Below are 16,556 nucleotides of genomic sequence, written 5' to 3' on the forward strand. Positions count from 1 at the left end.
AGAAATACAATCTTATAAAGAATAAGGAAACGATATACACAATCACAATCCAAAAATATCTATACCATAATAAACCAAAATTAGCACAAATATGATAGAAATCGCAATAATGCTTGCCTAAACATTTAGATTAATCTAACGATTAATTAATTAATAACCTTATATTATCTCTATTAGCGTGATAAGCATGACAGACAAAAGGAAAAGAAAAAGAAAAGAGACATTAGAGTTTTCGTTTAGCCTGATAAGCATGATAGACAGCTTAATAATGAAGAGCACTCACTCGACTTCAAGTCTTCTACGTTGATGTTTTACTGCTGCCCGGGACGACAATTCTTAATGTGTTTCCGCAGTGTCATTATCAGAAACACTGATCCCGGCCGTTTATGTTCTTTCTTTCTCTATTTGTTCACATTAATTATCAATTATATCATCCAAAAAACAAGCAAAAAGAACACCACATTGTACTTGTGTATTTAAGTTTGCTATGGAGGACATATTCGACATATAACAAACCCATAAAATAACAATTACATAGTCAGGAGATGGGAATGCGGTCGTCTTGGCGGTGTAATGTTTTCTCATTGCAATGTTATATTTTTATGTTCCTCAATATTACCCACTATTGTTTCTGTTTCTCACTTGTGCAGACACAAACCGTAGGCCACCATGATGAGTGCCCTGCCTTGCTGCAATTCAAGGATAGCTTTACGATCAGAAAATCTGCTTCTGATGAGCCTTTTGCATATCCAAAGGCTGGATCTTGGATGCGAGAAGGAGATCAAAATCGGAGCAACTGTTGTTTGTGGGATGGTGTTGAGTGCCATGAGGAGTCTCGCCATGTCATTGGCCTTGACCTCAGGAGCAGCTTTCTTTATGGTTCTATCAATTCCAACAGCAGCCTCTTTCAACTCGTTCACTTACAGAGGCTTGACCTCTCGGATAATGACTTCAATTTCTCTTCAATACCATCACGTTTAGGTCATGATCTTACTTGTTTGACGTACCTAAACCTCTCATATTCCGTATTTTCTGGCCAAATTCCAATCGAAATTTCAAAGCTATCAAAGTTGTCAACCCTTGATCTGTCTTCTAATAATGATTTGGAGCTTAAGAGAACCAACCTGAGAAGCCTAATCCAAAACTTCACCAGCATAAAAGAACTTGATCTCAGCGACGTGGACATACATTCCACCGTTCCTGAAATGCTGAGGATTGCAACTTCTCTCACAGTTCTTTCACTTGGGACATGTCAGTTGTATGGGGAATTCCCAATAGGTATTTTCCAGCTACCAAACTTAGAGGCACTAGATTTGTATGAAAACTTCAACCTAGCCGGTTATATTCCTACCTTTAACATGACCAATTCCTTCAAGGTATTGGATGTTGCCGAGACAAGTTTCTATGGTCAGTTGCCTAATTCTATCGGAAACCTTCATTAACACTTTGAGCATCTCATTTTGCAATTTTTATCCCCATGTTCCATCTTCCCTCAGAAACCTTACACAGCTCACTTACCTTGACATTTCTTCATTCTACGACATTGACTATTCCAACAAAACAAGCCAAGTAGTTCCAGATTCCTGGTCTTGGATCGGAAAGCTAACGAAACTTCATCTCTTGGGGCTTGCATATACCAACTTACGGGGAAATTTTCCATATTTTGTGGCTAACCTGACGCAACTTGCATCTCTAGACTTGAGCTTCAATAGTATAACTGGTGAAATCCCATCTTGGATTATGAACTTAACCCAATTAACTGATCTCGTCCTTTCCTCCAATAAGTTCAATGGAATAGTTGACTTTGATAAGTTTTCTAAGCTTCGAAACTTAGCTTCACTTCATTTATCAGGCAACCAGTTATCTCTGCAGATAAAACCCGATTTAAATGCTACTCTTCCAAAGTTTGAACACCTGTGGTTGGATTCCTGAAACTTAACAGAGTTTCCTGAGTTTTTAAATAATCAGCACGAATTGATTGATCTACACCTTTCTGCCAACAAAATTCATGGCCAAATACCAAAATGGTTCTGGAATGCAACTAGAGAAAACTTGGAGGTCCTCGACCTCTCTTATAACTTCTTGACAGGATTTGACCAAAATTCGCTCAATATTCTTCCATGGAAAAATATGGTGTACTTTAATATTGTATCTAACAGGGTACAAGGATCACTGCCAGTTCTACCACAATCAATCATAGATTTTGAGGCTGGAAACAATGATTTTACTGGAGGAATTTCACCATTGTTCTGCAACTTAAATTACCTTCGGGTTCTTGATTTGTCCAACAACAACCTGAGAGGCATATTTCCACAATGTTTGGGGAACTCCAGTGCTTTGGAAATATTGCGCCTGCACAACAATTGTTTTCAAGGCAATATTCCTCAAATATGTGCAAACAAAAATAGTTTGAAAATGGTTGATTTGAGTTACAATCAGTTGCAAGGGAAGCTGCCAAGTTCAATGGCCAATTGCATTAAGTTAGAGTTTCTCAACCTTGGAAATAATCACATCAACGACATCTTCCCATCTTGGTTAGGGTCACTTCCCGTATTGAGGGCTCTTCTTTTGCGGTCTAATAGATTTCATGGAGAGATTGGGAAGCCTCCGACAAACCATGAGTTCCCAAATTTGTGCATCATTGATCTATCTTATTAATGTATATACTATGAACTTGTAAGAACAATATTACAGAGAGAATTTAGAGATAGAGAGAGATGAAAGCTGAAGATATTTTCCATGTATTGATGACTTAATTGAGAAGTTATGACATGAATGAGGTATTTATACAAGTCACAAGATTCTACTACAATAACTGCCTATCTAAGATTTAGACAAGTGTCAACATCTCAAGTGCACTATCTCTATCATCCCCCCACAAACTCATGCTTTGATAGCCCAAGCATGAGATTGCTGCAATGAATTGTGAACAAAGGTGCACTAAGTCCCTTAGTCAAGATATCGGCAAACTGCTCCTTGCAAGACACAAACTGCACTTGAAGTTTGTTTGAAGCCACTCTTTCTCGAACAAAATGTACATCAATCTCGATGTGTTTAGTTCGTTGATGTTGTACGGGATTGAAGGACAATGCGATTGCAAAGAGATTGTCACAAAATAACACAGGTGGTGATGATAGTGTGATTTGCAGAAAACTCGGAATCTGTTGAATCCAATCAAGTTCAGCTACAGTTGCAGAGAAGGCCCGATATTCAGCCTCAGTAAAAGACTGTGAGACTGTTTGTTGCTTTTTAAAAGACCATGATATAGGATTGCTGCCTAAAAACACCACTAAACCAGTAATGGACCTCCTGTCATTAGGGTCACCTGCCCAATCAGCATCACTAAAAGCCTTTAGGGTCAAGTCTCCTCGAGAATAGGTGATACCACACTCCTTAGTTCCTTTCAAATAACGCAAGATTCTTTTAATAACAGTCCAGTGAGAAACCATGGGATGTTGCATAAATTGACAGACCTAATGCACAAAGAATGCAATATCAGGTCTGGTGAATGTGAGATACTGTAAAGCACCTACAACACTCCTATATAAACCAAGATTCGAATATGGTTCTCCATTATCCTTCAGTAACCTATTATAAGGCAAGCAAGGTGTATCACAGGAATTGGATTCAAATATTTCTGTTTTCTACAATAAATCAATAACATACTTGTGCTGAGACAAGAACAAACCAGTGGAGGTTCCATTTATTTGAATACCAAGAAAGAAATGGAGAGGACCTAAGTCCTTGGTATCAAACTCAGAAGTCAAATCAGAAATCACTTGTTGAATGGTCTGAGATGCACTGCCTGTTATGATAATGTCATCCACATAGAGTAAGAGAATGACAATATTAGATCCCACAGTTTTCACAAACAAGGAAGAATCCGAGTAGGTGTTCTTGAACCCCAATTTAGGTAAAAATATGGTAAACCATTCATTCCAAGCTCGTGGAGCCTGTTTTAGGCCATAGAGAGATTTATGCAGTTTACATACTAGGTGAGGATTAGTAGAGTCCTTAAAACCAGGTGGTTAGGCCATATATACCTCTTCTTGAAGAATGCCATGTAGGAAAGCATTATTGACATCAAGTTGCCGAAGAGACCAATTGAAATTAGCAGCAAGTGAAAAAACAATCCGCATTGTGGTAGGTTTAACCACAGGACTAAATGTATCACAATAATCAATTCCAGGTTCCTGACTAAATCCTTTGGCTACCAATCGGGCTTTATGTCGTGCAATAGACCCATCAGAATTTCTTTTGATTTTGAAAATCCGTTTGCAACCAACAAGATTCTTGTTTGGTGGTAGTGGAACTAAACTCCAAGTACCCTGAGTATACAATGCCCCAATCTCTTCTGTCATAACTTGTAACCACACTGAACTTTTAAGAGCAGTTTTGTAACTGAGAGGTTCAGTTTGAGACAAGTTAGTTTCCTTGGAAACTGATAAGAATACCTTTTTCTTGATAATACCACCATTGCTTCTTGTCTGCATAGGATGCAGATTGAGAAGAGGAATATCCAATACTACTTGAAGACTGTCAGGATTATTGTCAAGTGCCACATGCATATGAGAGAAATCACTTGTTGCACTAGTAATGGACTGAGAGGAAGCAGGAGGGATGGACAATGATATATCAGATCAAGGGCTACTATGAGGTGGTGATTTGGGAGAAAAGGCATTGGAATGAATGTGCATTGGTGAATCGGGTATAAAGCCAGGATATGATAGTACTGGGGATGGGAAGACAAATGAACTAGGTGGCATTACCACATTATCATAAGTAACAACTGGTGTTTGACTCACAGGGTGTGTAATAATAGGAATGACCTGTGACTTTGTTGTTGTCAATAAGTATGCGTAAGGAAATTCCTTTTCAGAAAAGACTACATGTCTAGAGACATATATTTTGTGCCTAGATATTTCAAAACACATAAACCCTTTATATTTGGATGTGTACCCCAAAAAGACACATTTTGTGGTTTTGGTTTGAAGCTTAAAGGTGTTGTAGGGTTTAAGAAGTGGATAACAAGCGCAACCAAAAGTTTGCAAAGGAGATAGAATTGGAACACAACCAAATAATAGTTCAAATGGAGATTTATTTGATAAATTAGGTGTAGGCATTCGGTTAATAAGGTATATGGCAGTTTGACAGGCAAAAGACCATAATTAAGAACGTAATTTTGCAGTTTGTAACAAAGTAATTGTAGTTTCAATTACATGCCTATGTTTTCGCTCAGTTACCCTCATTCTGTTCAGGTGTATGAGGACAATATTTTTTATGGGCAACACCTCTATCTGACACAAAAAACTTCAGTTTATTAGAGATGTACTCACCCCCTCCATCACTTTGCAGAATTTTAACCCTGGAATTAAATTAAGTGAGTACATATGAATAAAAGGAAATGAATGTGGCACAAAGGTCGAATTTATTTATTAAAGGAAATATCCAGCAATATCTGGTACAATCATCAATGAAAGTGGCATAGTATCTAAACCCATCTACTGAAGTACATGATGCAAGACCCTAAATGTCACTGTATACAATCTCCAATGGTACTACAGACTTATTGACAGTAGACTGGAAAGGTAATTTGCAAAACTTTCCTTCTAAGCAACTCTGATATGTACTAGGATTAGACTCTTTAGTACAGGCCATGTGTGATTTTTGTAGATCAAGCTTTGATAGCTCGCAGCTAAAGCTTCAATCTAAGTCTTCCACACCTCTGATTTCTACAATTTCATCTTCTCTAAATCATCGACTGCCAATAACAGTGTGTTGTTGACATCTCTTCGTCTTCTTTGATTCTAGGGTTTCTTGAATCTTTCACATTACAGATCAAGTCCCTGCTTCTCGATTCTTTGACTACTGCGTTTCTTGCACACCAAGTGTTTGCTGTGTGTTTTATGAGGTAAATCTATAACTACAGCGTGTTGTGTTTTTCGTGATTTGTTCAAGGGAAAAATGGTTACTTCTTCTCAATTATAGCTCCTTCAATCCCCTATAACTGCACTTGTGTCTTCAATTTCTACATCTGTAAATGTTAAACTTGATGATACGAACTATCTGAATTGGCACTTCCAAATGCAATTACTGTTGGAAAGTAATGGAATTATGGGATTTGTGGATGGATCTCATTTCTGTCCATCTCGAATTTCCTCAGAGACAATAGAATCTGGTGTGAATTCTTTGAATTCCTCTTCTTCTACTGATTGTGATGCGTATTTAGTTTGGATGATGCATGATATGGCACTTATGCAGCTTATCACAGCTACATTATCTCCTATAGCTATGTCATGTGCTATTGGCAGCACTAGTTCTAAAGATTTGTGGACTTAATTGAAAAAGCAGCTCTCCACTGTTTCTAAGACTAGCATATTTCAGATGAAGTCTAATCTTCAAACAATTAAAAAGGGATCTGATTCCATTGCTCAATACTTGCAACGGATCAAGGAGGCCAGAAACTATCTTTCTGCTGCTGGGGTGTACTTTGTTGATGAAGATATTGTTATTCTTGCACTAAATGGATTACCAGCAGAATACAATACCTTTAGAACTGTTATAAGAGGAAGAGAAAATGTTATTTCATTGAAAGAATTCAGGTCTCAATTGCTTGCTGAGGAAGTTATCATTAGTCCAATACCAATGCACCTTTATGACTGCTATGGTGGCTAATCATCCTAATTCTTCTCAGAAATGGCCTACATAATCTGGTTTTATATATGGTAGATTTAAGCAGTTCCATAACAATAAGAATAAGGGCAAGGGTAGGTTTAATCAAAATGCTCGTCATTTTCAACCAAGATCATATTATCCTACTCGGACACATGTTTTGCAAACACCATCTCTTGGTGTACTTGGTCAGTTTCCAAACCAATACTCATCCAGCCCTTCTGCTCCAGTAATGCTCACTTGTCAACTGTGCAATGTTGATGGTCATTCTGTAGCTTTTTATGGATCTAAACCACCAAAGAAATCCAAGTGTCAAATTTATGGCAGGTTTAATCACAGTACCTGGTTTTGTTTCTACAATGAGAAAGGTCCCAACTTCATTTGAGCTGGTTTCACTTGCCAGTATTCTCAGATGCAGTCTTATTCTCCACAAAGATTTTCTCATCAGTCTCAGTTCTCAGGAAATCAATTTCAAGCTTCCTCTCCACCTATGCAAGCTATGCATACAATGGTTTCTTAGCCAGCATCACAGCCATTATCTCAATCCATTCCTCAGATTTGGTTGACTGATTCGGGAGCAACAAATCATATGAATGCAGATCTCAACAATCTTTCTTTGGCATCACCATACCCTTCTAATGAAACCATTCAGACAGCAAATGGTGAAGGTTTGCCTATTTCTCATATTGGTAGCACTATTTTAAAACCCTCTGTGCATCCAATTAAGTTGAATTCTGTGTTGTATGTTCCCAAGCTTACACAGAACCTTCGCTCTAATACCATATTAATGTATATATTATGAACCTGTAAGAACAATATTACAAAGAGAATTTAGAGATAGAGAGAGAGATGAAAGCAAAAGATATTTTCCATGTATTGATGACTTAACGGAGAAGTTATTACATGAATGAGGTATTTATACAACTCATAAGATTTTACTACAATAACTGCCTATCTAAGATTTAGACAAGTGTCAACATCTCAAGTGCACTATCTCTATCATATCTAACAATGGTTTTTCCGATATGTTGCCCTCTAACTACTTAGAGAACTGGAATTTCATGAAACTTGTTAACGAGACCAATCGAACTTATTTTGAAGTCTCTTCAACCCGAGGCTCAAATGACATCTATTATGTATTCCCGCACGCGATGACGATTGATGCAAAAGGTGTTGAGGTGAAATATTTGGAGACACCTTATCTTTTGGGACTCATAGATCTCTTAAGTAATAGATTTGAAGGTGAGATTCCTGGTGTCATTGGGAATCTAACAGGGCTTCATTTGCTGGACCTCTCCAACAACACTCTCACTAGTCTCATCCCCTCATCTCTAGGGAACTTGACCTCTCTTGAATCATTAGATCTCTCTAAAAACCAGCTCTCATGAAGGATCCCCAGCCAAGCCCGGCCCTAGCCTAGGGCAGTAAAGGCGACCGCACAGGGCCTCAAAAAATCGAGGGCACCAAAAAATTTAATTTCTATTATTATAATGTTATGTTCAGTAAGCGTATAAAAATATAAAACTGGATATTTGTCATAAAATGTCATTTGCAGCGGTGTTTCATAGCTTTCTTGCAATGAAAAGGAACACGGGTTCGAAACTCAAATATGCTTATTATTTTTTTTATGCATTTATTTCATCTTCGGTTTAAATAAGTAGCTATATTTCTATATGTGCCTTTGATGAAAGTGGTTTTTACAAATTCATTTTCAATTAATTACCACTCTTTGGCAAATAATAATAGTAGTAGTCACCCAAGTTCAAAATGTGGACCTTTTTCTTTTGAGAACTTTAACTAAAAGCTCACAGTATTGTTCACTTTAACGAAAAACCACATTTTTACACTAAAAAGTCAATCTTAGTACTATTTACTTTACCATTTCGTTAAAACTCAAAGTTTTCAAGCTCTTTTCGTTAATTTTTCTTTTTCTTTAGTAATAATGTTCTGTTTCAATATAATGTTAGGGTTTAGGGTTACTTTTCTTTCTTATCCAAGAAAAATTAGTTATATTTTTAATAACACATATGTGGTATTTGGTTTTTCAATAATTTTTTTTTTTTGGTTCATTCATTGTTTATAACATTATATATAAAAATTAGAGAGAGAAAAATATGACAATTCTTATGAAGCCCCAAGGGACAATAAATTACAAAATTATCCGATAACTATAAATTTTATAAAAAAATACCCTTCATGCCTAGTTGATTTTTGCTTGTGAAATATTTGTGTACCCTTATCTAAATACAAACTAATATTATGGCTTAGATGTGAAATCTATTTTTTCTTAACTTATAAGTGAGAGATCTTAGGTTTGAGTCTTTTAAATGACAAGTTAGATACCAAATTATGGCCAACCCATCTTGTTGCTTAGCATAATCCCTCACATCCTGCTATCGTTTTATCAAAGAAAAGTTACATCGGCATGTACAAATATGAACACTAAAACAATTGATTTTTTTTTCTTTTCTGACATGGAGACTAGAGCACTTATTTTGGTATTGCCCCGGGCCTAAAAAATCTCAAGACCGGCCCTGTCCCCAGCAATTTGGTACGGCTCAATTTTCTTGCATATTTCAACGTATCCCACAACCGGCTATGGGGGCCTATACCACTTGACCAACAATTTGGTACATTCCTAGAAAATTCATACCAAGAAAACTTGGGCTTGTGTGGAAAGCCTTTGTCAGAGAAATGCAAGGATTCGAAGAGCACAAAGCTACCACCATCATCAATCTTTGAAGAAGGAGAAGATTCGGGATCTCGATTTGAGTTTGATTGGTACGTGGTTCTGCCCGGAGTCATTAGTGGACTAATAGTTGGAGTGATTTCTGGGAACACTTTGGCAAACAAGAAGCATGAATGGTTTGTGGAGACATTTAGCAGGAAGAGGCAGCTAAGTGGCACAAAGGGAAGGAAGGGATGTCGGGCTTAAGTCATTATTTTACCCATGAAATGTTTGGCTCTTCAAAACCCAGTCAGCCTTCAGTGTAACTTTTTTATTCAATACAATTTCCCTCGTACTGTGAGGTTTCCTTAAAAATGTCATTCTAACTTGTGATGCGTGCTTGCTGTTTATTAGAATAAAGCATATATTTCTGAGAGTTGTATTATATTTCTGAGTAGTGAATGCCCTAAATTTTACTGCATGCATCCTCTTGCATTGCTGCCTTAGTTTACCACCATAAGCTTTTTAGCAACCTTAATGAGGAATATTCCTTTCTAAAAGTGCCTTTAATCCCACCATAGGCCTGAAATATAAAAAATTAAAATAATTTTCATAAATTAAATTTCAATTGTTGAAATGACCAAACATTAAATTTTAACGACATTCTCATTAAATATTGACGATACAACGATTGAACATTCATGACATAATGATCAAGTGACAAGTATATTGAAAACTGATCATAATTGAGATTTGAGAAATGATTATCAAAACAAAAAATTGAATGGCAAGGAAACCCTTAATCCCATGGCAAGAACAAGACCAGAGAAAACCTACAATATATCAGACCACAGATTCCATAATGATACACTTCTAGCTAAGAGAGCAGTTAGCCAAGCATGTTATCCATTGCACTGATTTTAGAACCATGGCATCATTGGCTGCAAATTCATTGTTTGTTTTCCCAGACTTTTTCTGTTTACCTTTTCTCTGCTGGTTGTTGTTTGGATCGCATTGTTTCCAAGTTCTTATCACTATGTGTTTGGGCAAAGAAACGTTTAGTTTATTCTTCTTGACTTTATTCTTAACCCCAAGCAATTAAATATCACATAAAAAGAGAAATTGTTGTTATAAAAAGACATGGATACTCCTACGAATTTGATCCTAGAATTCATATATTAATGACGTACAAATGTAAACACATGGATACACCGTATATTTTTACATATGGAACAAAAAGTTATTGGGTTTTCATGTTCTCTCCCAAATATGCACATACTCATGTTAAAACTCAAATTTGGATTTGAAGTTTAAATATTATATTTAGAGAAGGAAAAATTTATATTTTGTATCACATTGGCACAGCAACTAGGGCGACTGCCCAGAGCCCCAAAACGTCGGGGGTACTAAAATAAATTGGGAAAACTTGGAGGAGCTTGATGGCACCGATGGATGCTTTGGATAAGTGTTTTTGTATAAAACTTATAGTCATACGGATTTTTTTCTCTTTTACTGTCCTTTTACTAATATACAGCTTCATAAGAAATGTCATATTTTTGTATCTCTAACTTTTATATATAAACAATATATGGACTTAAAAAATTTCAGAAAGAACCAGATACCACATATATTTTTTTTCACCACATTAATACTCATTTTTTCTTGTATAAGAAAGAAACTTACCCTAAATCCTTAACATTGAAACATAACATCTTAGTGGAGTTATACTATGACACTTCTTTTAGCGTTGCGATGGGCTTCAAAGAGATGGTTTATAATCGCAACTCAATAGAATCATCATGTGACATGCATGCATTTGTTATGTTAATAACACCCAAAAAATGGAAGATGTGAGCGACATATTCTAGTTGATAAGGATTTTCATCACACCCTTAATTTTTTACACACACATCTGTTTTTAGTCTTTGAATTGAATAAATTAAAGAGAATTAAAGAACAAAAATTAACATAAACGTGAAAAGAAAAAAATTGGGGTGTAGATTTCATTTTTCATTCCAATTAAGTTTCCAACTACGATATGATCGGCTTTTTTGGTTCATAGATCTGAGTGCCAATGCATGATTTGATAAAATGGTAGGAGGAAACCTATCTTCTAAGAATAGTGTACATGTTGACCCATTTATGTGGCACATACTTTACAAACAACATAGTACAAATGTCAGTGTTCAGGGGAGTGAGTGAAAACCGTGAAAATTTTCATGTGCTTTACAGGTTTCATCTGCTTGTAGTTTTGCAATTATGTATCAAATTCTTTCTTCACTGCAAAAGAATAGAAAACAGTGCTCTCTCTTTCAAGTGAGTCCAGCAAACAAGTCCAACACAATACAAAACAACTCCCCATGACACACACTCACTCACACTCAGCTCTCTAAATTGCAGGAAATTGTGTGGGGTTATAAAATCTAATGTCAAATCTCAAAGCCTTTTATTTTATAGATATTTTTTTCTGTAATTTGTTATATGCTTTTTGTCTACGAGGACTTGGGTGTTTCCTTTCTGAACCAAATTCCAAGCTCATGAGGACAAGCAGATAGTTGCTACCTCGTCATCATCTAAAAAGTCTTCTATTGCTGTGGGTTGGTATCCAATGCCCTCGTCTCAATTATTTTCTTGCATAGGAAATTAACTTGTAAACACATCCTCCTATGTGATATAATACCACTTTCTGTGTTCCTTGGAAGAAGAAGAAACCCATCATCTGAATCTGATGCAGCATGCAGTTCCTATTTACCTTTCCAATTGGCCTCCACCACTTAATAAGCAAATCACAATTTAGTGAGAGTGGATTATTTTTATTTTTTTACAACTACAAAACATATAAATCCTGTTAAGATAATGTTACCGTCAATCGTATATGGATGCACTTATTTGAAGAAGACTACAAGGTATATATCTTTTCAGATAATGACATAAGCAATCGTATGTGAGCGAGTGAAGAACTGCATCAATAATTGATGAATGTATGGATCCCTTCGCAGGGTTCGCTTTTAACAGTTAGAGGCTAGGAAATTAAAATTAGGGTTCTTATATTAGTCCTCAGAATTGTTCACAGACACACCATCTACAGAACCCTAGCTACTACCCTACGTACTCTATGGTCCACAAGCTAGGTTAAAGTAGACGAACACACACGGCGAAGCAATAACCATGGACTGACACAACGGCCTTAAAACCAAAGTCTTGAAGTATTCACTGCTGCACACACAATAACAAATATAAAATCAACAAAAACAACAAACAACAAATAACAAATCTAGCTACTTAACCCCAAACAATAGTCAGCATTGTTTCCAGTTATTTGTGCCTTGGAACTTTTCCTTTGGCCCCTTCTCTCTTCCCTCGATACCCACACTTGACATTTACACTGCGTACCCCGGCCTTCCCACTCCAGCCCAAAGTTTCAACTCCTTTTCTTAATTAATTAAACTTAATTTCTTTTATTTAATTAATTAAAGTTTCTCGTCAACCAAAAAATACAGCCAAGAGTACTATTAGGGAGGGACACCAAATACATTCATCCAATTTATGTGTGTATTGCAAGTAAACTATCAATATGTATACTAATACATTATTTAGTGAACAAATTTGATGACTCAAAATATTATTGCTTAGCTAAATTTTTTTTTTTTTTTTTACATGCTATCGATAGTATTAATTTACAATATCTCATGCATGGATATTGACCAGTATTGACAATATGTTGATCAAACAACCTCAACCCTAAAAACCAAAAGAAAACTCTCTCTCTCTCTCTCTCTCTCTCTCTCTCTCTCTCTCTCTCTCTCTCTCATGCACAAGTCAAAACCCCTTAACAGCTACAAACTACACCCATTTCATGCACAGGCCTATATAAATATATAAACCCTTTAGTCTCTCATCACTTATTCTCCTCTCTCTCTCTCATTTCTCTCTCTATCTCTCTCTGGTGCAAGTGTAGTTTGCATCACCTAGCAAGTTAGCGCCACCATATAACACCACCAAAAACCACAATGGATCAAAACCAAAACACATCATCACGAGAAAGTAAAGAGAAAAGATCCGAGTTCTTCATCAACGACCACATTGACATCCTCGTCGAAATCCTCAAACGCCTCGATGGCCCCTCCCTTGGCGTCGCCGCCTGCGTCTGCCGCCTCTGGTCCACCGTCGCCCGCAACGACTCCCTCTGGGAGCATCTATGCTTCCGCCACGTCTCATCTCCCCCTCCTTCCTCCGTGAAACCCGTCGTCGTTGCCCTCGGCGGCTACAAGAAGCTCTACATGGTCTGCGTGCGCCCTGTTCTGAGTCGACTCAGCGACTCGGACATGGTCAGAAGAGTCTGGACTCGGCACGAGGTTCAGCTCTCTCTGTCTCTGTTCTGCGTTGATTACTACGAGAGAAGCGGGAGGCTCGGCGGCGGTGGTGGCGGGGATGCATCCGCATCTTCTCTCATGTTCCTCTGCAACACCGTAAATGTGTGATTCGTTGACTTTAGAGCACTTTTGACTGCAGTGGGCCCCGGTGAGAGTAACAGTAGTATACATATCGATTTTATTTATAAAAAAATGATGATTTTTTATATTTTTACTACTAGGGTTACTAAATAATTGTGACGATTTATTATTTTGGAGGGGAAAAAGGTAAGAAGGTAGAACCAACTTATTTATTTCATTTTATTTTTTAATTTCTTAATTTTTGGCATCGGCAGTACCTAATTCCTATGTTTAATAATAAGTTTCTTGTAATTTTATTATAACAAATTGTTAGATTTGCTTCTGATTTATTTTTAAATAAACTGGGACTCAGAATCTTTGGGAGCCTAAGCACGTCTAGACAAAAAAAGTGGGTAGTGCCAAAATTTAGTGGATCCTCTTTTCCTTTTGTTTCTATTGGCAAGCAGATTCCCAAACAAATGCACTCCAAATGAAAACGATTGTTCTTTATTTTATTTTATTTTATTTATGATACTTTATCAAATATTAAGTCATTTGAGTCAGCACAGTAGTAAGAGTAAGTAGAGCGATAAGTAAGAATATATATTTAGAGTTCGAAACCGTCCAATACAATCGCAAAAACCCTAGTTGTGCAACGGCATGCTAGAAAGTGCTGAAGTCCCTTTGACTTGAAAAGACAAGCTTGTGAGAAGACGTTATGTTCAGCATGGTAGGCCACAAAGAACCAATTCTTCTCCCTAGCAAATTAGCAATTGGGCATTGTTGATCAATTGTTTTAGAGTCTGTGTCTGTTGTAAAGTAAGATATGGGCCACAAAACGGGTGATTGAGACTGAACAAGCCTAATCTACTGGGTGGTCCAACAAATATGTGATCATTGACTCATGATGTTTCATTTTCTTTACTTTAACACCCTTCTCACTCCAATTTCCGACCAGCCCTCCTTTACCTCATTTCCAAATCCCTAGATGGCTTAATGCATTTAAATCTGCTAGTCATGGGCGAGTCATGTGGGGTTCGTAGTAGTGTGATCGTAACACTGTCATGTTTGTAGAGAAAGACGTAGGCTATAAATCGAACGACCAGCAAGTTAATCGGTAAAATAATATTAGATTTTCTATTGTGTAAACTTTATTAACTAGGCAGCAAAAGCTTAGGAACTAAGGAATTGAAGAGCACAAAATTTAGAGAGAGAAAGTATAAAAGCTGGTTTTCATTTCTGTGGTGATTAGTTACAATTGTTGGCCTTCTTGCTATTTATAATAGCTGAGTAATCTTAACAGCTAAGCAAGCTTCTAACTAACCAAGCTATAGGATCTTGACACATGTACCATCAAGATCATTACACCTGTTCATTTATAGATTTACACCTAATAAACTTCTAGTAATTAATAAACATATAATCACATGACAATCTCAAAGTAGTTTGGAATTCTCAACTTGAGTTTGAATTTCTACGGACGCATTTTTTTAGAGATATCGGTTTTGCTTTGGCATACTATTTGACCTAAATGGCCAAAAGAATGCTACCTTTGCATGTGCGAGTGGAGCTACATAAGAAAAGAGATTAATCTACTATCAATATATCATATAATACCTCTTATGGGAACGGCACATCATTAAACTGTTGATGTGCTTCTCAATATTAGATATAGTTCTCGATGTTAAATAGTCGGACTAGCCAAACCCACAGATCAAGTGATCTGACTCTTGAAATTTGATCAAACCGCAAAAAACAGAGAAGTTAGTAAAAACTTTTAAAAGTTATAATAATTTTTAGCCGTTGGATCAAATTTCAAGGGTCTAAATCACTTGATCTGTGGCCTTTGGAGTAAGAGATTCGGAGATGATCTCTTTCTGGTGGTGGAAAGGGATCTTCTATGGATTTCTTCCACCAAGTTCACCAAGGGTACAAATCCAGACCTTTAAAATTTGATCCAACGGTTAAAGTTATTATCACTTTTAAAGTAGACTTCTGTTTGTAATCATTGGATCAAATTTCAAAAGTTCGGATTTATGGTCATGAAAGGGATCCGCTCCGGTGGTGGATCGGTAGAAGATAGAATATATCATTTTGAAAGGTTGGGTATCTGTCCTAAAAGATTTCAATTTAATACCAGACAAAATTTATGGGGCAAAAGAAGAAGAATAAATATCAATTGAAAAAAAAAAAAGGGAAAAAGAAAAAAGCACCTGACAAACTGTGGTGTGGTGTTGTCCCATCCGTAGTATAAATAAATTTTGCTTTAGGATATAATCTTTTTTTATGTTTTTTTATTTTTTTTGTAATGATAAGACTTTATTAAATTAAGTATTAGATTATTAGTCATTGATGGTGTTCAAAATTACGTCATTATGCAAAAGTTCAACATATTTCTATCACTGTGATAAAGAGTAACTTACAATTTTGATCTAGAATATTGGTAACTACTATTGTGGAATTACAGTCAAGACCTCTACTCAATTCATGCGTATTAACTCATTTTCAATAATTCACTATTGAATTTTTACATTTTTACTATATTAAGGTAACCCGAGAGAGAGAGAGAGAGAGAGTCAAAATTATTGTTATTTGTAGTAGAATTCCAATTTTGACCCAACAAGTAAGGTAAAGGTAGCAAATATGAATTAGTAACACTATTCTTTAAAACAATCTTGACCAAATATAATTAGGAGATGAAATTTTCTGCATTCAAAATGAGTGTGATTTTTATGTTGTTCAAATTAATATCTGAAGCGTATTTATAAACTTAACTTTTCTTA

The 16,556-nt window shown here is 36.3% G+C and overlaps 1 protein-coding gene and 1 pseudogene across 1 annotated transcript; both read left to right on the forward strand.

Annotated features, from left to right (window-relative positions):
• Positions 1 to 589: 589 nt before the first annotated feature.
• LOC137709143 (receptor-like protein 7) lies at positions 590 to 9,607 on the forward strand (annotated as a pseudogene).
• Positions 9,608 to 13,270: 3,663 nt separating this feature from the next.
• LOC137709506 (F-box protein SNE-like) lies at positions 13,271 to 14,501 on the forward strand. The gene has a single exon (XM_068448592.1). It carries the CDS (start codon positions 13,351 to 13,353, stop codon positions 13,819 to 13,821), a length of 471 nt encoding a protein of 156 aa, XP_068304693.1. The 5' UTR covers positions 13,271 to 13,350; the 3' UTR covers positions 13,822 to 14,501.
• Positions 14,502 to 16,556: the final 2,055 nt, after the last annotated feature.

Source organism: Pyrus communis, chromosome 11, assembly GCF_963583255.1.
Source record: "Pyrus communis chromosome 11, drPyrComm1.1, whole genome shotgun sequence".
In the NCBI taxonomy this organism is placed as follows: Eukaryota; Viridiplantae; Streptophyta; class Magnoliopsida; order Rosales; family Rosaceae; genus Pyrus; species Pyrus communis.